At 46.1% G+C, this 20,546-nt stretch overlaps 1 protein-coding gene across 3 annotated transcripts; it reads right to left on the bottom strand.

The window, feature by feature from the left end:
* Nucleotides 1-2,444: 2,444 nt before the first annotated feature.
* MAJIN (membrane anchored junction protein) lies at nucleotides 2,445-20,473 on the bottom strand. 3 transcript variants are annotated; one of them, XM_064466088.1, is made up of 11 exons: nucleotides 19,836-20,473; nucleotides 19,586-19,710; nucleotides 15,403-15,448; nucleotides 14,046-14,121; nucleotides 12,161-12,292; nucleotides 10,773-10,804; nucleotides 9,837-9,946; nucleotides 7,401-7,455; nucleotides 4,211-4,283; nucleotides 3,649-3,793; nucleotides 2,445-2,806 (listed from the first exon to the last, which is right to left on the bottom strand). In XM_064466088.1, exons 2-11 carry the CDS (start codon nucleotides 19,684-19,686, stop codon nucleotides 2,761-2,763), a joined length of 816 nt encoding a protein of 271 aa, XP_064322158.1. In that variant the 5' UTR covers nucleotides 19,687-19,710; nucleotides 19,836-20,473; the 3' UTR covers nucleotides 2,445-2,760. The 3 variants fall into 3 exon arrangements, with proteins under 3 accessions (XP_064322158.1, XP_064322160.1, XP_064322161.1); XM_064466090.1 differs by having other exon boundaries at nucleotides 12,161-12,286; nucleotides 19,836-20,472; XM_064466091.1 differs by lacking the exon at nucleotides 4,211-4,283 and having other exon boundaries at nucleotides 19,836-20,472.
* Nucleotides 20,474-20,546: the final 73 nt, after the last annotated feature.

The following is a 20,546-nucleotide window of genomic DNA, read 5'->3' as shown; positions in this document are numbered from 1 at the left end:
TCACCGCCCCGGCCCGTGCGGCGGCTGCGTCGCGTGCCCCTCGGCCGCCCCTTCCCCAGGCAGGGGCGACCCGGCGCCCTCCTGTGCCCTCCTCGGCCGGGGCCGCACCCGAAGGGCTTCCCGGCCGGCGCGGGGGGCCCGAGACCACGGCCGCGGGGGTCCCTCGCCTCCCCAGGGACAGGCGGGCATGGGGGCTTCTGCCTCGGAAACTCGCTGCTCTGTGACAGACTGCCACAGCTGCCACAAAACCCCCACCAGCGCATATGCCCGGGCTCCAAAATGTGAACATGTGCAGGTCTAGTTCTCTCTCATACTAGTACAAATAATTATCAACAATCCATAACAGCAAAATGGATAATGGCAACAGACATCAACAAGAGCACCAAGTATATATAGGGTACTACAGCTTAAGACAAACTAATAAAGAAAACATATCAACACTAGAACAGCAGATGTGCTTGGGATCTGTTGCTTATGCACCTACATAGGGCACCCAGTGAATGAGGCAGAGCCCAAAAGGGGACCCAACCATCCCAGAGGTGGGGGGACAAACTGAACTGCCCCCACCAGCGGGCTCACAGGGGGACCAAGAAAGGAACAGACAGAGCCCCACACCTGACCCCACTGTGGGTGAAAAGTAAGCCGTTTTTACACCACAGAGACCTAAGGCCATAGGACACCACCGCTTCAAATGGCCAAGAGGTACTGGTAATTCCTGTGCCTCACCTAGGATAGATATTGATGTTTTCTGTTCTCTCAGACCAATTTTTATTTTGCAGACTCTCTTCCTGTGCTTGCAGTGAGAACTCATGTGAGATAGACATGACTCACGCTCATTTGAAGTAGACCAGCTTAACTTTTTTCCCCTCCTTTCCCAGGCTCAGCTTCACCCCAGACTCTTCTCCCCCTGCTCATTACTGCTGCAGGCCACACTCGGTCCCATCAGCCAGGCAACAAGGGGTGCAGGGGTCAGGGACTGTGCACAGCGGTGTCTCACGCTGTGCCTGTGCTCCTGCCAGGCCCCTCTGCAGGCTGCTGCCCCTTTGGCGGGGTGGGGTGACCCTGGCTGGCAGGTGAGCCCACACCCAGCTGCTCGCTCCCCCCCTCAGAGGGATGGGGGAAAGAATCGGAAGGGACTAACACACAGAGGGTTTAACAAGGGAAGGAAACTCCTGCAGGAAATACTCAGAGAATCACACCATGGCTGAGGCGGGAAGGGACCTCTGGAGGTCATTGAGTCTAATGCCCTGCTTAAGCAGGGCCACCTACAGCCAGCTGCCCAGGACCATGTCCAGAAGGTGTTTGACTGCCTCCAAGGTGGGAGACTCCAAAACCTTCCGGGGCAACCTGTGCCAGGGCTTGGTCACCCTCACTGGGAGAAAGTGTTTCCCAACATGCAGAGAGAACCTCCTGTGTTCCAGTTTGAACCCTCTGCCTCTGGTCCTGCTGCTGGGCACCAGTGAAACGAGGCAGGCTCCATCCTCTCTGCACTCTGCCTTCAGGTATTTGCAGACATTGATAAAATGCCTGCTGAGCCTTCTCCTCTCCGGGCTGAACAGTCCCAGATCTTGCAGGGTAAGAGCCCTTTTATGCAGCTGCATGTAAGATCAGGAAGTGGGACCTCATCATCTTCTTGGCATAACCAGTGCTAAAGAAGATCAACTCACAGATATCTTTTCCTTCATTTATGGCTTGTAACCCATCTGGTCAACTCTTTATCCATTTTCTGGTCCTCACCACTGTCCATCTCATTGTACAGTCCTCCAAGAAGAAGGGATTTGAATCCTGGTGCACTCAGCCTTTACCAGTCTTTGTGGGACAGGACTAAGGAGAACAGGATAAACAGAACTAGTTTCTCAACTCCATTTCTTCTTGGAGGGAAAGCATTGTTTCACTGCCGATGGGAGTCCAGGAACAAATACACTGGTATGTAGGGTGGATAATCTGTGGACCAGGGTGGAAACCAGCCAGACCGACCATGTGTCGCATTATCTGACTTATTTAGAGCATCACCTCATTCTGCGAGACAGGTTACCCCTGAGATGCAGTTAAACAGCTGCTACTGGTAAAGTTACAACCATTCAGTGTTATGTGTTAGACTAGCATTGTGCACGTACGTGCCTCTGGTGTCTCAGCTCAGGAGACAGCTGAAGAATGATGGTTTATTGTAAATGCACAAATGTGATGGCAAAAAGCGGACTGAGCAGGCCCTGGGCACGTCTGAAATCTTAACTCCCAGCCTCATCCCACTGCACAGTGAAAGCATAGATAATTACACAAGCTGTAGTGTAGTGGTAAAATTTAATCCAAAGTATCTTCACCAATTTTGAACTTTTCAATGCTGTGAAGCATAGTCCAGCAGTCCATCTAATACTAGAAACCTCTACTTCTTGGAGGGGAAGAGTATTTTCTGCCAGGATAAGACTGATTAAAGTAACACACAGTTCCAAGTTGATGCTTCTTTTATTAGAATCTCATATAATGGTTTTTAAATGTAAAATACACGATTTATGACACTCAAGGATCAAAATCTTAAAACTTGAACAAAGCTTAAAAAACTCTAGGTTGCGAAGAAAAAGACATACTAACCCAACATCTTCAGTATGTTAATTTGAAAACATAAACAAAGTAGGATTTCATTTATAGCATTTGGTAGCTCAGATAAGCAATGTGAAAAGCTGAATTACAAAAGAAACAATACAACCCAACATTCATGCTACAAGTTTACCTTTCCACAACTATTAGTACTTCACTTCCAGATCAGTTCTTTCCACCAAAAAGATGCTGAAGTGGCAAAAAGATTATACTGGGGAAAAAACAACAACAACAAAAAGAGCATATTAGATTTAAAATACTTTTCTGAGAACTGTGAGAACAAGGCAATTTCTGTCCACCAGAAAGACACAACCCCAGCACAAACTAATACAGAGGAAGACTGAAAAAACAGCGGAAACAAAGGATAACTTGTGCCGTAATGGTCTAGTCTCAATAGTTAAAGGGACTGGGATACATTATGATCAACAAGTTGTTTTATTTCTTCCAAAACTAACTCACCTACTCAACAAACAGTTACTGCCAATGTTCAACTTGTGCTGTGCAGAGTGCGTATCTCTTGTGGGATACAGCTTCCACAGCTTTAGAGCATTCCTTTAGCCAGTAACGCCCAGCAACTCTTTGCACAGCTACTTTAATCTCAGATTAAAGTGGTGTCTTTGGGAGTCAAAGTTACAAAGGCCACAGTTGCTAAGAGGCCAAGTAAAGGTCATACTTACCTTAGCGGGACTGAAGGTCAGTCCGGGGAAGGCCTTGTTAGAAAGGGGAGTGCTTAAGTCCTTTAGAAATTTGGCTGGAGATGGCACTGATAAAAGCCACACTGTATGAGGGCTACGACTGAGGTCAGTAACCGTCCCCTGAGGAGCTCCTTTCCCAAAGACAGCACAAAAGAGGAACATTTATGGGGAATGTTGCACCTCACCATAAGACAGAAGCACATCCCTGAATGTTCCTTTGCCTTGGGAGACTTTGGTTTAACAACAGAAAAGATGTACCCATTCTTCAAGATCATGTAGAATCACCTGACCTGCCAGAATCAGGCAGTCTCTGACACAGGCTTGGACGTAGCCAGGCCTGCACCTGCTGCATCAGTACCTTCTCCAGAACTTTGAGACACCTCTTCCTTCTGACTCGACGTTTCCTTTGTCTGCCATTTGGTCCATTTGCTGCAGTAGCTGCATGGCACCCTCAGCCTGACCGGTTGCTGTTCTTTGTTCAAGGTTAGATTCCTCAGGTGCCCCTGTAAGAAACAGCAGCAACAGCGAAAACATAGGCTTGCTCTCTCCACGCTCCTTGCATGCCCAACAGCAGACCCTGAAACTGAGAGGTGGGTCCAGACTCTGACTGATGGGACACCTGGGAGGTTTCAAAGCAATCACAGTGCAGACTGGTTTGGAGGTAGGCTCCCATCTCACAGTCCAGCTCTGAAAGAGCTACGTAGCCTACCTCTACGGGTGGGAATTCATTACACGGGGAGTGAGGCTCAGCCAAAATCATTGGTGACCTACCGCTTTATGGTTTTTCCTCATTCCTACTCTCACATGCTGTAAAATAGCAAACATGATTTTCAGAGGAAAAGTAATACCGATGTAATCCTTGCAGCTTTTGATTTAATGTGACCAATCTGAATGAAACAATCCAGGAATTCCTTACTTACAGAAATTCACTTGGTTACAGCCCACAGTAAGGGATGCTTGGCTAAACTCACACTCATTTTCTTTGAAACAACTCTGAAAGGAAAAGAAACCCAAGAACTGTTACACAATGTAAAATTATATTGTACAGGAGATTGTGCTTTGTTTGCTTGCTTTAAGAACTGAAGGGTAAGGTCTACTCTCTCGTTTTGCAATTTTGGTGTTTTTCCTGCTACTATGAGGATTTCCTTCACCAATATATTTCTACCCTTCCCTCCTCAGGACATTCACAGGCCTAACGTAAAAGCTGTAATTCACTGAGTAGACTTTAATAGAGCAGATAGAGAAAGGACAACAGCAGCTGTGGCATAGACATATTTTACAAAACATGGACAGAGGTGCTGTGGGAAATCACAGCCACGGGACAATACAGGTCCCTAGACATTAGCCCTGCTAAGACACAGTCACAGGAAACAGAGTAACAGGGAAGGGACAGAAGTGAAAAGTGCCAGAAGCAAGAGGTGAGCCAGGAATACCCGTTAGGAAGGCTATCGGCAATGCAAAGGAACACAAACAACAACATCAGCATGTAAGCTTCTTTAAGAGAGCATAAAACAACTTTGTCAGAGAGAGAAGATAACAGAAGAATAGACCCACTCCCCGATGGTGTTTCTCTTGCACTAACTCAGGTTCAAGCAAGATTCCAAACTTTAGATGTCCTGAGATCTTTGCAGTTTAGTCTCAGAGGATTAACTCAGTTAGGAAGATTATCTGCAGTGACTGCCTTCAGCGTCTCTCAGTTCTCTTCCTTTCTTTCTTTGACTTCTACTGGTGCATTTGGTAAGTGGAAAGATACACAGGCTCGACTCCAGTCATCCTGACCGGATAGCCTACTGTCAAATCACAAGCCTAGAAGACATTTGAGGAGAGCTGAAAATGCATTCTATTTAACTGCCTGCAGCACTTAACAGTGACTGCGGCTCTTCCATGCTCCTCCTTCTGAACTGAGTGCTAATGTTGTAAAGTGGATCTGTCTGCTTATTACATGTAGGATTTCCTTCACGTTTAACGAGACCCTTCCCTTTTTGAGATGCATTCTAAAACTCCAGGTGGATTTGATGTCATATACTGCTGATAAACTGAACAAGAGCCCTGGAGGAATGATCAGAAGGTTCCTATCGATATGTTTTTTCCAAAACCTAATCCTTCATCTCATCCTGAATACCAAAAGCAAACCAAATGGAAAGCATGTCATAGAAGCACCTGGCTCTGATCACCTAAAAACGCACATAAGGGAGAGGTCGCCTGCCCATGATTTCAGGCAGTGCTCATGACATCTGGTCTGGTATTCCTAAAGACAACAGTTTCTGTCTGGACACCCCTCTCTGTGTAACAGTGTCTTGACTACTGCAAATTTGAGGTACGAGTCATGGTGGCACAAGCATCTGTTCTGAAGGTTCTTCTCGCCTGAACTGGTATTTGCTGAGCTGATGATTCATTTGTCATGGTTCCAGTTTACCTGCAAAGAGCTCAGGACATGTCCTCCCACATTAATTAACACAATACGAGATTACAGCGATGTCTGCCACGTAGTACATTATTTCTCAGGGTCCAGCGTGCTAACCTGGCGCTCCAGTTTTCAAGGACTGTAATGTTTGGGAACAAGGAGCGGAGGCATTCTGGGGACAGTGGTTACAGCAAAGTGGGGAATACAAAAGCATCTTTCAGAGGATGACCCTTACCCCACCAACAGACTCTTTGGGGCCCCTGAGGAAAGAAGCCAGAAGGGGCATGTATAGAGAGACCTGTCACTAATCCCACAAAGGTAAGCTGAGGGGGAAAAAAAAAAGCAATACAGGTTTTAAAGACAAACAAGCCTGCTGTTTGAGAGAAGTTCTTCTCTACTGAACACTCTTGAGGAGTTACCAAGCAGTCTCCTTCCTATCTTGAGAATCCAACAAACCTCTCAAAAACCCCTCTTCTGAAAGGAAGCTGTGGGCTTACAAGGTGAGGGCTGTTTCAATACAGGAGTTTATCTGTGCAGGCTGAAGGTAACCATGCACCTAGTAGCACCTGAAATTGCAGGCTACTGTATACACAGTGAAGCCCTGCAGAGCAGTTATGCTGGGACTGGTCCTTTGAAACCATCTCTACAGGAGCAAGCAGGCAGTATGCCCTGGCCATCTGAGATTTCAAGCAAGCCCACAGTTGTGGAGTCAGCCAGTTGTAGAGAGGTCCAAAAGCTTCCTGAAATGGGGGCAGCCTCTCATCATGCAGAAATCCAGGTATCTGATGCAGCTGTTCATATCCCAGGGAACAGCGGGAGAAGAAGCTGTTCCTTTTATACTACCAGGCAACTTTCTTTGTGGACAATTGCATGAAGAATGAGTTTGCCTCCTCGGAAAAGACTCTATCCCAAGAGTTGGAGAGGGAAAAAAGCCAGGAAGACGATAGTGTGACAGGGATTTGAACTAAATTTAGAATGGGTATCAGCCTGCACAAAATGGATGAAATGCACTGGGCGTTTGGGAGGATGGGCAACAGCGAGGAGGAGGAGATCAGGGGTGTTGGGGAAGACGCTGTTACCTAAAGGGTGTGCCTAACAGCAGCCCTGTCAGAGCAGCATTTTAGCCTGTGGGCTAAGAGAAAAAGAATCTTCCCCTCCTGACAAGGTCTTTGGAGAACAGTGGGTTTAGAAAGCAACTGCCAACCCCTCTGGAAAAATCCTGTTGTAAATCTGCCACTCAATGCCATAGAGAGAAAAGGCATGACACTGTTTCAAGAAGAGGGAGGTGCCTGCAAGGCCATCTGCACAGAGAAAGACAACTGGGTGTGGAGTGGCAAGTACTCTCACTGAAGCCAGTGACAAGGTGTCAGCAACCACTCTTGGTCCTTCATGCAGTTCTGCACGAAGCGGCGTCTGAGGTAAAAGAGGACTGGAGTCTTCAAGACAAGGCAGGGCATGTTTCAGGTTGCTCTCTCAGAGGCTAAGCTCATGCCTAGAGTTCATAGCATGACAATCAAAAAGGCTTGTGTCGTCTCCATGTAAAACTCATCCCTTGCCTAAGTTTGATGAGCAGGAATAAAAAAATGTCTCGATGCAGGTGATACAGGTGAAAAGGGAAAAAAATTACCTGGAGGCATTTTTATGCTTTATGCCACTTTAAGCATCCAGGACTAAACAGTTGTCTTTCTGAATATTCTGTAGCTTACCAGTTCAAATCCGTGCTTCTCTTTACCAATATAGTGAACGCACTCGGCTCCGGTTCTAAAAATAAGTCAAATAAGCACTCAGTTTACAAGAAGTCACAAAAAGGAAGCAATCTTGCCAATGGCTACTCCAAGTATTTAATTAGATATCAGGATTTCAGTACCCCAGCCAACCAGATAGATACCCTTAATCTGTATTTGTACTCATGTTTCAAAGTCTCCTTTAAGAAATTGTAATATGCACTCATTCCGCTATTAGGCTTTCTATTTGTCTAGTAAAACCAACAAGCAGTTAAAGAGAAGTGTTACATGACATGAAAAGGGGGTTGAGCAGCGAGTCAAGAAAGCTTGCAAATCCTACAAGGTTACTGACACAAAGAGAAGGGCAGGTAGCAAAGAACCATAGAAAGATCTTACAAGACTCGGTCATGAAGCAATAAAATGGCAGAGGAAAACCTGTGCAGAGAGGTACAAAGTGATGCATGTGGGGAAAAACCCTGGCTTCACACATGAAATAGTGCTCTTCTGGCCGATCGGTATCACTGGGGAGTGACACCTGGAGATTCTGATAGCTCAACACTCAGTAGCACCCCAACAAAACCCAAATCCAAATCCACCATGAGGAATTATGAGCAAAAGAGCTTGTCCAAAAAGAAAAGAAATGCAAGAGGTGGTCTGATTGCAGTAGACAAACTCCTTCCTGGTGGGGAAATGCTCAGACTGAATGAGCTCTTCAGTCTAACAGAGTAATTCGAAGAAAATGACAGAAGGCTTGAAGCTGATGCCACACCAGTTTAATTTTGAAATCAAGAATACACTTTGAAATCATTTACTGTTTTAGCCTTCCTTGGAATAGCATAATTACTGGGGCAAGACACAGGACTAAGAGAGAACTGCCAGGCTGGATCATGACACAGCCCTTTCTGGCCTTGTATTTTATGATTCTTCAACTCATGTCTTGGCTAAAAGAGATGAGAAAGCATTCTGGATCCTGGTCTCATTCTTTACTCATTTCCAGCAGTTTTATTGTGACTAGGAACTGACAGGGGAGGAGGGAAATGAAAGGACTACATTTCTATGAGCAGAAAAAGAACTGGCTTCAGACTTCTCCTGGTATAATCTCTGTGTGAAATATATTTGGGAATTGGGTAGAATATAAGGCAGCGAGGGAGATGATTTGACATGGTCTGTACATTGCCATGGAAGGGGAAAGGTGAGCACAAACACATCTGATCACAACGCTGGATCTGGGACTGTCTGCCACGTATTTGTGAATATCAAGTACAGACACGCATTTTCTTTTTTTAAAAGCTACACTCCGTGAAAGAAAGAAAGCTGCTAGACTATAACTAGTAATGGGCCTGCTTCTGAAAGGTAATCAAGAACTAAGCTTGAAGTTAGCCAACATGAGCAAGCATTGCACACTCGTGCTGAAGGCAGCCAGCAACATCCTGAGCTGCATTAGGAAGAGTTTTGCCAGCAGCTCGAGGGAGGTCCTTCCCCTCTGTGCAGGGCTGCTAAGGCCAGTCGGCGTGCTCTGTCCAGGCTGGCCTCCCCAGGACAAGACTGGAACTCAGTGAAGTGAGCCCAGCAAAAGGCCACCAAGATGCCAAAGGGACTGGAGCACTTTTCATATGCAGAGAGGCTGGGAGAGCTGGGACTGTTCAGCCTGGACAAGGCTCAGGGGGTTCTTCTCAATGTACATCTGATGGGAGGGAATGAAGAAGAGGGAGCCAGGCTCTCCTCAGCAGTGCCTCCTGGCAGGACAAGAGGCACAGGGCACAAACTGCAAAACATGAAATGAAATCTGGACAGAAGAAAACACTGTTTGACTGCAACTGTGGTCAAGCACTGCAGCCAGTTGCCCACAGAAGTTGTGGCATCTCCACCCTTGGAGTCCACTCAAAATCTGAGGGGACACGTCCTGGGCAACCTGCTCTGGGTGACCCTGCTGGAACAGGAGGGGTTGGACTCGATGATGTCAAAGGTCCGAAAAACCTCAACAATTCTGTGAAAACCACGGATATGGTCCTCAGCCTCAAGCTGAGAGGCAGCCTTCATCAGCCGACTCAGAGGAACAGGCTGGGATGCAGCTAGAAAGCTGTTCCCAGTTCTTCCCTTGTCAGCCCTGGGTCAGGTGTGCAAGCCAGTGCACTGCGTTGGCTAGTTGCCAAGTCCTCGCCCCACTGCGATTCTACAGATAACATTAAAACAAAGGAGATAAACAGGAAGACCTCTAGTTAATGGCAAGGGAACCTGAAACCATATGGCAACTCTTCTCCAAACATGGGCCATGCTGCTTAGATTCTGTCAGCTATGAAAGAAAAGGATGAAGACAAGTGGGGCAAAGGATTACACAGGAATGAAATGTGAGGAAACAACAAGAGACATTAAAAATATTGATATGTGCCCTGGAAGACACTTTTGTAGTCAACTCACCTGTCCATACCCAACTGTGGGCATGAGGTCTCTGCTCTGACTTCCACTCTTCTCCTCTTCACTGTTTCTTCCACTGCAGTACTTTCTGACACTTCATTTCTTCTCTTGACCTTCAAAACATTGCAGACTTGGTATTCATAACACTTGATTTTGACTTTTCTGTTTTACAACAAAATTCAGAGTTCATATACATCCCTAGTTTGCAAAACTGACCATGTTTATACAACAAAACCCCCCAAAAAATTGTTTAGGAATAAAAGATTAGCAGTCTTATTCAAAGAGCAGATAAGCACTGAGAGACCACTGAAGAATTATCCCCAACAGTTTTAAACAAGAAATACTGCTTTCCAGGACATCCTATGTGCCCCATTTTTAGAGAAGGGCTGAGGAATGTCAGTAGCCGAAGGTAATGCTAGCAGAGACACTGGGATTTTCTTCTGGGGAATTTGGACAGGACACCTTCACTAATTCACTCTATCTTCAGACACTCACCCATACTGAAAACAAACCTACCGGAGCTCCCATTAAACAAAAACTTTCCAAAGAAGCTTAACTTTGGTGTTTATGACACATACAGCACCTAGGAAGCTACTTCATTATTCAGCAATATTGACCTCATACAGACCCTCACAGTGAAGAAACCATTGGACAGCTCAGCTCAGACTTGTAGAAAACACATTTAACTGAAGCCAGCAGGACTCTCAGGTCCTGAGGCAAGACTTCATTCAAAGTCTGATGGAACTGACAGGAAGATTACTCTCAAATTGGATGCCTCTAGGTGAGAATTCAGTGCCACCTTACACTGCCTGACTGGCACCTAGAAATAGGAGAACAATAGCATTGCCTATATATACACATATATATATTCTGTTTCTCCAGACTATTTAGAATATAACTTAAAAAAAACCCCCAAAACAAAACAAACACACAGCTTACATGCTCATCACTGCCCTTGTTTACTTCTTTACCTGTAACAGAGGTATTATAAAATTTGGTGACTATTTGGTGACTGGAGTTTCTTTAACCAACCTAAAAGTATATTTTTGCATTGCACCTCACTTTCTGAGAACAAGATAAACTCCTTAGAAACCATGCTGGGCTTGCATATGATATGTAGAAACTGGAAAACTGCAAATAAAGCTCTTTCAGAACTAGAATTCCTGGCTATGAATACCACATGTCGATGGGACGGGGACAATTGCTGTTCCTGAAGAAGTCAAAGGAGTCTTCAAAAGAGAGGAAGGAACTGAAGAACTGTTGGCACCACTCTGTGTTTTGGGCACCAGGCGGAAGGTGCAAGGACATCTGGAGCATAGTCTCCAGAGAATATTGGCCAGCTAACCTCTGAGGCATGGGATCCATACACATTTTCCTGGAGAAAAATCCCTGCCAGCAGAAACTTGAAACATCAGTGCCTGAAATTAACAGCACGTTATGCTGGGCATAATTTTAGAATAGAAACATTGTACAACTATCTGCAGAGGGTAACTAAATACTGGAGCAAGGTGTACAGGGAAGAAAGAAGAATTCTCCACGTTTAGAAGTTTTTACATCCAAACATGGCATATTTGATAGGGGACGCTGCATGCAGCAAACGGGCAAGACTAAGCAATGACTACTTGTCCATTTTACAATGGAGACCAGACTATCTACTAAGCAGCCATACGAAAAAACAGCAGCTTTTCCCGGGGACCAATAATCAGAACAGGAAATAGTCAGGACAAGCGCTTCGTTTTCACATCAGAGGAGGTTAAATGTAGAGTCCCACAGAAGTCTCAGCTGGGGCCTGGGGCTGTTCAGGGAATTCACAGAAAACCTGCAAAGACGAGATACTAGGGAGGTGAGAACATTTGGTAATTCTACAAAATACATTATTACCATTATTACTATCACCATGTAAAAAAAACCAAACGTATTCTTGCTTTAGGAAAATAGAAACGGAGAGTGTGAAGTTCAATGTCAACAAATGTAGTCAAGCCTAAGGACGAAAAACATGCGTTCCATATACATGGGCTGGCTCCAGCCTAGCTACTGACGCTAAAGAATGAAGGTTAGGAGCCACTGAGCATTGCTTCATAAAAATACTAGCTGAAGAGTCAGCAATGGTTGAAAAGGCAAAGAGAAATTAAAGACATTTTAGAAAAGCAATACGGGACAAAAGAGAACACACTGTTCTGCTCCGTTTCAAATCCAAGGTACAGCCATACTGCACGCAGTTTTGCACCCTGCAATTCAAAGACACAGTAGATGAAGGGAAAGGGAAAAGCAAGTCATAGATCACAGGTGTTTCCAGAAACTATCCAAACATAACCATACAGACTTACCACAAGATACCTTTTGCTGAAATGAGTTGAGTTCTAGATACATAGTGCAAATGTAGGGATAAGGCACCAGATGGACATTCTCATGTTTGAATCTCATCTTTGATACTCTCTCCCATTTACTCAAATCTGAGACTAACGATAAGACTGAAGAACATAGCACTAACATTTCAAAGGAGCAGAAGTCCTGACAATGTCTTCTCGTAAAGCTTCAAAAGTCATACTGTACTCCACATGTGTATAAGGGAGCAAATACAATCTGTCAGTATGACCCTTGTGAAAAAACTCTTTACAAGCAACACTCATCCAAGTGGTGCTCTCCCATCAGTCACTTGTATTGATAGTGCTGTGTTTCCTTAGGTGTATTTGGCTTCAGGCCCACAAGATCGCAGGAGATCCCGCACGTTCTCCCGCAAGAAACAACCTGCCAGGCTCTTCCAACCCTACGAATAAAACCTCATCAGCTTTCCTAACTAAAAAGTAATTGTTTTAAAAAAAAAGGGCTAGGATTCGTAGGAGTAGCGCCATTACATTTACTTCACAGTTCAGAATGGGAGGAATAATGATAATTGACATGACAACTGCTGCAGTTACAGATGTTCCTTCCTGTGGGTGCAGTTCTGACACCTAGGAGCTCATGCACGCCAGAATGGATGACGCTAGTCAGCAGCCTCCTTACATGCCTCTGATCTCAGGAAGAAACAAGTAAAATGAATACTTTTAGTCCATTTGCTAGCAGAAACTAACATCCTAAGGACTGGAGATGGAGCCCAACATTTGCCTAGATAAAACATTGACACAATCAGTTCCTTTAAGGGATTAATTTGCTCGTTTGAGTTTGGCTTGAAGGACTCCTGCAGCTGGTGATTAACTTAAGAGTTATGCTACAGCAAGGACCCGACACACAGATTGCAGGACAACTCATCGCACCAGGCCTCTGAGCTTGCAGTTCTCATCGGGGCCCAGTGCTGGCTCAGCACACGGATGGACTTCCAAGTTCCAGAAATACAAGTTCATGAATCAAACACTCCTCAAGCATGCGGGCAAAACTGGCTGAGCTTTAGTGAAGCAAACCAACGAGGCTTTGTTTGTTTGGGTGCTTCCTGTCTGACAATGTTCTTGGCTAGGTTCTGTTCCTGGCAGTAACAGCAATAACTTTGCTATCACACGTACCAGCCTCTGAAAGAGAAAGCGGACGACCTCATTCTTGCCTACTATTACCAGGTGCGGCAATAATGCAGTCTTCCAAGACTGGAAAGGAATGCCCTGGAGGCGGAAACACATGGGTGTTCATTACTCCTGGGCACCCAGAACCACAGCAGGTGATGCCAAAGGGCCTGATCCAAGTCACAAATTAACACACCTTAGGACTGAAAAGGCTTCCCATTCAATTAACTTCCTTTTCAACAAGAGCCTCAGGAGAGTAACTTCTTTTTAACCCTTTACACTGGCACAGCTACAATATTTAATCCTCATGTACCATCAAAGAAAACTACTGGGGTCTTCTCTACTAGCGGGCCAATGTCGCTGAGGCTGTAAGGAGCATTTTATGGTCTGTTAACCTCTTGAAACAGTGCACTAGCTTTGCTTGCAATCACATTAGTTGGGCTTCCTGTGACTTTATCTATGCACATTCATTTTCTCTGGCTAAATCAGATTTGGAACACAGGGGTGTTCATCTGAAAACACTGCAAAACACTTCACATCAGTTCTCTGGTGAAGGCAACTGAGGAGAATCTTCTTCAGCTAATGTAAAACTGCAAAGCGCAAAGCAGCCATACTCCAGCTAAAGATCTGCACACGACTAGACGTGAATGTCAAATTAAGCAATGCCCAACATATACAAGTCATTCAATCTTTTCTTTTACGACTAGGAAAGAAAGGATACACGGAAAGACAGTGAAGTGGTCTGTAGAAAATGGATGTAAATCATCAAGATTTCCAAGGATCACTCGAATCGCTTCCTGGAGAGGCCAAAAAGAGAAACAAAGGAAGATTATTGACAATATAGCCATGATTCCACTGCAAAGTACAGTTTTGAGGCTTGGGAAAAAATTAAAATTACTTTACAGTTTGCATGAATTGGAGAAGAGCAGGTTCTAGATATTTTGCTTTTTCTCCTCCCCTTCTTCACCCCGCTCCCTCCCGTCACCTTAGAGTGAGCTGCACTAACAGACTCATAGAAATTAAAGGGAATGACTATCTTAACCTTGAATTAACACAAGAGCATTACTATGGAGAGTGGAGGTGACCTTTTAAATTTAAGAAGCGTTACATTTAAGAAGTCTCCTTTTTTTCCAGCAAAACATGTGTAGTGTTGACCTGTTTCAAAAATAAACATATTCCTCTTTTTCTAAATATCGACCCAATTCACCTACAAAGGAACTGTAATTCAGCCTCAAGAAACTCCTGCTTTACAAACGGGAAACTTTTTCCAGTAATACCTTTCAATATTTTAAAAAGTGAAAAAGAAAAAAAATTAAACAATGATTTTCCATATCAATTAAAATCCACATATTTTCTTCAACAGTATTTGTAACGCTATTACCACACTCTCAAGGTTTTTTAAAATTAAGTAATAGGAGCATTTTTAAGCAGGCACTATAATTGTCTCATTTCCTCAGGAATGGCCGGGGCTTTCTTCCATCTCAGGAAGGAGACAACAACCACCGAACTCATCAGTTGCAACCCAGCTTGGTCACAAAGTAATGGCATCATTAAAAGAACAACCACTGGTTCCGCTAGCTCCACAGCTATGAGGAACGCATGTGCAATTTAGCACTAGGTGAGCCTCTGTCAAGCTTGCTAGTGCTGCCACAGCTCCTGAAAAAATAGCAGGGTTTGACAGCCAGTCAAGCCTGAGAAGCTAAAAGCGCTACTCAGGTCTGGGGCTGAGAGTGAAACCCTGGGAAAGTACTACTGCAGAATGAATTTGAACAGGAATGAAAAAGGAGCTGGGTGCAACTAGCTCGACAAATAGGACTTTTGATTTGTCCAGTTTTAACAGCCAGTAGCTTCTCTGAAATACTTAAAATAAAAACATCACTCCTCTATGCTAATGCTGCCTGTTGATGACATTTTTCATACACGTCACTATTTTCACCTTCTCACCTCTCCAGAGAAGCTCCCCATTACTCTCGTTTGAAACGTTGCATGTGACAAAGTGTCCTCAGTCCCATAATGGACAAAAGATTTGCTCAGCCTAACATTCAGCTAAGGTCCCATGCACCTGCTTCATCTCCTACCTCTAACTCCTTGACAGCACTTTCGGTGTTGTCGAGGTTGGGAGCACTGTGAAACAAACAGACAGTTAGTCCTAACCCAATCAAAAAGCAATGGAGCTACATTCATTCTAAGACTTTAAGCAACAACAAAACATCATTCCCATTGTACAGAGAAAACACTTAGCAGGCAGATGAATTCCTCGGTTTTTGTTCTCAAAAAAACATCCGTTATCCCGCAAGGACAGTTTCTTGTGAAATTTCTGCCCATTTGTATCTGAGGACACACTGGATGAGAAATCAGATCTTTTCAGTCGATCCTCAGTAACCTTTAGGACTGGTTTTTTTGACAACGTGCCCTCAAACCAGCACCTCTGTCTTCTAGCCTATCACGATGCCATTCTACTCACGGAACTAGAAGAAAGACCAGCAGGACACATCTCCAATCCCCTCCACAGTGCAAACCTGCAGAGGACAGGCCTTCACAGCATTGGAGCTACGCCCTGTGATGCTGGGAGTTGTATACTGTGCGCATCAAACTGTATTCCCAAATATTAGCCACATCTTTCATAAGCCAGCTTCTCAAAAGTTGTCTGCTGCTTGCTATCAGCCAACAATAAAATGCACAGGGAGAGAGGAGGTCTCGAAGAACATCCAAACCCATTAAAAAGTAAACAAGTCACATAACTGTTACTTGGAAAGAAGTAAATACTGTGGAGTGTAAGGAATTATGGCATGCAAGTATTCTCTGGTATATGGTCTGGTAGGCAGCCATTCTCGTATCCTCCACAGTCAGGGTCCCCAGCCAGAACTCTGCCAGAGATAAGAACTTTCCTTCCTCTTCAGAAAGGCTCTCTCCTCGCCTGATACGGAACAAGTTAACAAAAGGAATTGCACGGCGCGCCACAGCAGAAGGGCAGGGATCACCCACCAAAGACTCATGCCGTGGTCATGAAGCCTTCACGAATCAGCAGGGAAGCAAAAGTACAATTCAGGAAGGGACATTGCTGTGGTGATGAGAAGAGGATGGAGAGAATGGAAGAAAGCAAGGCACCATCCAGAGCCTCCTGACAGGGATGTCAGATCTGCTATCTGACTGTGGGGGGATTCACTGGTTGGGCTGGGGGAGGAGGGGGTGATTATTGTCTTTTAAGCCTGGAGTGCGGAGATGCAAAAACAGAGTAATCTTTGAATCGTTAAAGAAGGGAAGACCCTTCATTGTTACCTGGGTTTCCCTGGGGATTCAGGAGACCTTCAGTGAAGATGACCTCGCTGTAGCAAAAGCCTGCACGCATAGATAATGCGCTCTATGATCAGCTGGGATCAACTCTGGCAACTCTTTCAATGTTCTTTTGGAAACTTGTCCTCAGATCGGTCACCATCTTATTGTGGGAAAAAGGAGCTCACTTCCTAAATCTGCAGGCTGATTGCTTTGGGCATAAGGCTGTGTATGTACTTAGGACTTATTCCTTTACTCTTTCTCAGGGCTTGGGAGTGAACCCGAATGCTTTGAATAAGTACCCCCTATTCACCACAACCATGACACAGTGGGTAAGAGCTTCACAAGCTTCACTGTAAAAGGAGCTGCTTTTGCTGTTTGACCATGTTGGTGTGAACACCGATTTGATGAGCTCGCTACCAATTCCAGAACAAAACACAAAAGGTGCTGCAAGAGTCTTGTGTCCTATTCCCTCACATATAACAATGAATTGCAAGAACTGATGGACTTCTCTGTCTCATTACAGGCTGCCAAACTCAGACAGGTGTAGTGCTCTCTACCATCAGGAGACCAAACACCCGAAGGCTGTTCAGAAACGCATGCACGCTGCTGGCAGTGCCTTCCAAAGGGATTATGCTTACAGACAAGAGCAATATTTCAAGGATCTTCTGAACACTACACAACACCACAAGACACCTTCCTCTCCGAAATCAACACAGAGAACAAAACAAGGAGGAAGGTTAATCCTCCTGGGTCTGCAACTATTCCAGCAAAATGCTAATAAGCAAAGCTAAAAAACAATTGTGTTTCTATTCATCCCAAAATAAAGTCATGCACAGAATTTCAAAGAGCCAGCCTACAAGGAAAAAGGAGACAAGTGTGGCATGAGGTTTAATGTAGCTTCAGGTCTGGAGACAGCCTAATTAGCATGATGATCATAGCACATTCTCTTCAGTTCTTCTGCAGCTACCAACAGTTGCCTCTGGAGCAAACACAGGCGCTGGCAATGCCTGCGCACATCTAATTGCAAAAGGAAATTCACTCACACTCATAAAACCACTCTACAGGCAGATGCTTGAGTCACTGCCTGTGGCATTTTAGCCCCGCTGCAACCTCACTGGCATGAAAACAGGGGGTTTGGGATGGCACAATGCTGTTCTGTTTCTCTGATGGAGGGATACTTGCTGACTCAAAAGGATCTCAGTCCTAGTTTCTGCATGGTTGCCACCATCTGAAAAGAGATTTAACCTCAACAGTTTGCAAGACCTTCCAAGAGCCTGTGAGGGCATCAGCCTTCAATTGTTGTCTGCTGATGATCACAGACTTGAAAGATGTACACAAGGAGCCAGATTATGCTGAGCCACTGCTTTTGGGGGAGGGGGTGGGTGTGTGTATTAACATTTTTTAATACTACCATTAATTATTTAGCAGAAGCTGAGACAGCAACAAATCATAAAGTTTCAGACCAACTTTGAGCTCTACAGAACACTCCTTCAGCAGGACATAATCTAGAAGCAGCTGGTTTGGAATACTACCCTTAAAACTGAGCAGCTCCAGCTCCTTTTTGCCAGAGTAGCTCAAACTCTGTCATTATTATAGATCGCAGCTGCCGGGATTATGAGTCTCCTCTCAAACTGAAAACTCCAGAGCTCCTTGAGTGAGATGGTCAAGGATTTGGCCACTCGCAAAAGCAACTGCACATCATCTCTGTGTGTCTGACCAGCAGACACAAGCAGATTCCTCCAGGGCAATACCCTCCGGGGAAGTCTTTGTTTCACCTCTAAAAGATCATCCTCTTTACTTGTTTGATGCCTTCCCCACCCAACCAGATGACTTAGCACCCTGTGCTTTACTTTGCTGGCTACTAACTACAGCTTCCTATTTGAGGCTTACCACACAGCTGTTGCCTCCCACAACCCTCCTATTCATTATGCCCCGCACACCCAAAGGCTGTTTTCCTTTCTCCTCTTTGCACGCCACCAGTACCACAGACTAAAATACTCTCCCTTCACTCTCATTTCTCAGGCTTGCCACTACATTGCCTGCTCTAGAAACTGAGAGAAGGAGTTATCCTAGAAGTCCTGCTCGGCCCCTCTGCCCACACGAGAGGCACGCTGTTGCTTCAAAGCAATGGGACAGGTTTGTCACAAACATATTTGAAAGAGGAGTGGCACTGGAAAGGGAACCTCAAGAGGAACAATCCCAAGAGCACAACAAACATCTACTGCCAGCAGCCAGTGACAGTTTCCAAAGACCCTTTCTACATCCACAGGGCCAGACTGCAAGGCCAGACAAAGGCACATTGCTAACAGGAGACAGCCCAAGAAACAAGTACATACTCGGAGCACAGAGCTCCAAGGTGGTGCTGGTTCTGACTGGGACACAGTGAATTTTCTTCCTAGCAGCTAGAATGGGGCTGTGCTTCAGATTTGTGCTGGAAACAGCGCTGATAACACAGGGGTGTTTTAGTTACTGCTGAGCAGTGCTTACACAGCATCAAGGCCTTTTCTGCTCCTCACACCGCCTCACCAGTGAGTGGGCTGGGGGGTGCACAAGGAGTTGCTTTACCCACAAGTTTTCTTACTTTTACCCTTCTAATTCTCTCCCCCATCCCACTGCGGGGCAGTGAGTGAGTGGCCGTGTGGGGCTTAGCTGCCGGCTAGTGTTAAACCACTAGAGAGGCTCTAGAGCTTCTCAGTTAATGCTTAGAAAATTTCAAAATACTGCCAGTAAAAACAGCCTCTTCTTCCACTGAAGCACAAAATCCACACATGGCAGGGAAACCGAGGTGTTTCCTACAGCTCAGACTACTCTCTCAGGCCAATGCTCAGCCTGTGCAAGTGCAGTAGCGACTTTTAAGCGACCACTTTCACAGTCAAAGGTGGTAGGAAATGAGGAGTCCCCGAGATCTGAATTTAGGGTCTCATATTAACTCACTGCTACGTGCAGTCAAACTGCAGGTTGACTTTTCAGCTTTAACGTGCTTACCTGTTCAAGTTGCCATACCGGATTTTAAATTTGTACACAAGCCTGCCTGCACGAAGAAACCGTGTTTCAGGCAACGGATAGGTAAACGGTTTCAACGACATCTTTCTTCCTCCCTGAATGCCAGCCTAGGGAAGCAGGAGAGTCAAAGGTAAATTCCTAAAACTCTTCACCAGATCTCATTCTGTCATATGAGAAGATTACACGTAGTTCTTCCTCTAAAGGACATTTTCAGAGAGAACAGATTTCCTACCACTCTTTCCTACAAGCCAGAAAATTGCGGATTCAAGTGTCCGTCCCAATAAAGCCGGGTATTTCTGAGCAGGATTAGAGGACGGATTTGAGGTGATGGGTACGTCGCCTTCAGCGGCGCTGCTCTGGAAATACAGTTGCCAACGACCCTGAGGCTTTACAGGCCTCTTGCCCGGGGGCTGGCAAGAAAGTCTCGTCGCAGCCCGTGACCGACCCCAGGCTGTGAGGGACACCCGACCCCAGGCTGTGAGGGACACCACCCCCCCCCCCGCCTGCTGTGGGTCCCGCAGCCCCTGCGGGCACAGCCCGGAGAAACTCCCGTCTCCCCACCCGCACGTCTCCCCGGCCTCCGCCGGACAGCCGCCAGCGGGAGCCGGCCCCTGCTGCCCCCGCAGCCGCGGGGCGGGAGGGACGGGACGGGGCTGGCCGGGCCTGCTGGGGGAAAGCCGGGACCCGCCGCGGACGCCGGCCCAGCGCCCGGCCCGCCGAGAGGGGAGGAGATGCCGCCGCTTCAGCCCCGCCGCCCGCCTGCGACGCCCCCGGCCAGTCCCGGCGCCGGCGACCAACGCGCAGCCCGCCGCTCCGCTGAAGGCCGCCGCCCGCCCTTGCCTCAGCTGGGGCCGGGCCCAGCCCAGCCGGCAGAGCGCAGCGCCCCCTAGCGGCGGGGAGGGCCCGGCCCCGCCCCGCCCCGCCCCGCTCCGCCCCGCCGCCG

Source organism: Phalacrocorax carbo, chromosome 15 (genome assembly GCF_963921805.1).
Source record: "Phalacrocorax carbo chromosome 15, bPhaCar2.1, whole genome shotgun sequence".
Lineage (NCBI taxonomy): Eukaryota > Metazoa > Chordata > Aves > Suliformes > Phalacrocoracidae > Phalacrocorax > Phalacrocorax carbo.
The sequence above is the reverse complement of the archived record's forward strand: the minus strand, read 5'-3'. Positions and strand labels throughout refer to the sequence as shown.

What these genes read in the sequence shown, in the direction of transcription:
- MAJIN (XM_064466088.1), bottom strand. Translation starts at nt 19,686, where the DNA reads ATGTCGTTGAAACCGTTTACCTATCCGTTGCCTGAAACACGGTTTCTT. An exon ending in TCAGCAAAAGGTATCTTGTG is followed by an intron (nt 10,805 to 12,160) that starts GTAAGTCTGTAT and finishes CCTCTGTTACAG; the next exon opens with GTAAAGAAGTAAACAAGGGC. An exon ending in AGAAGCACGGATTTGAACTG is followed by an intron (nt 4,284 to 7,400) that starts GTAAGCTACAGA and finishes TTTTCCTTTCAG; the next exon opens with AGTTGTTTCAAAGAAAATGA.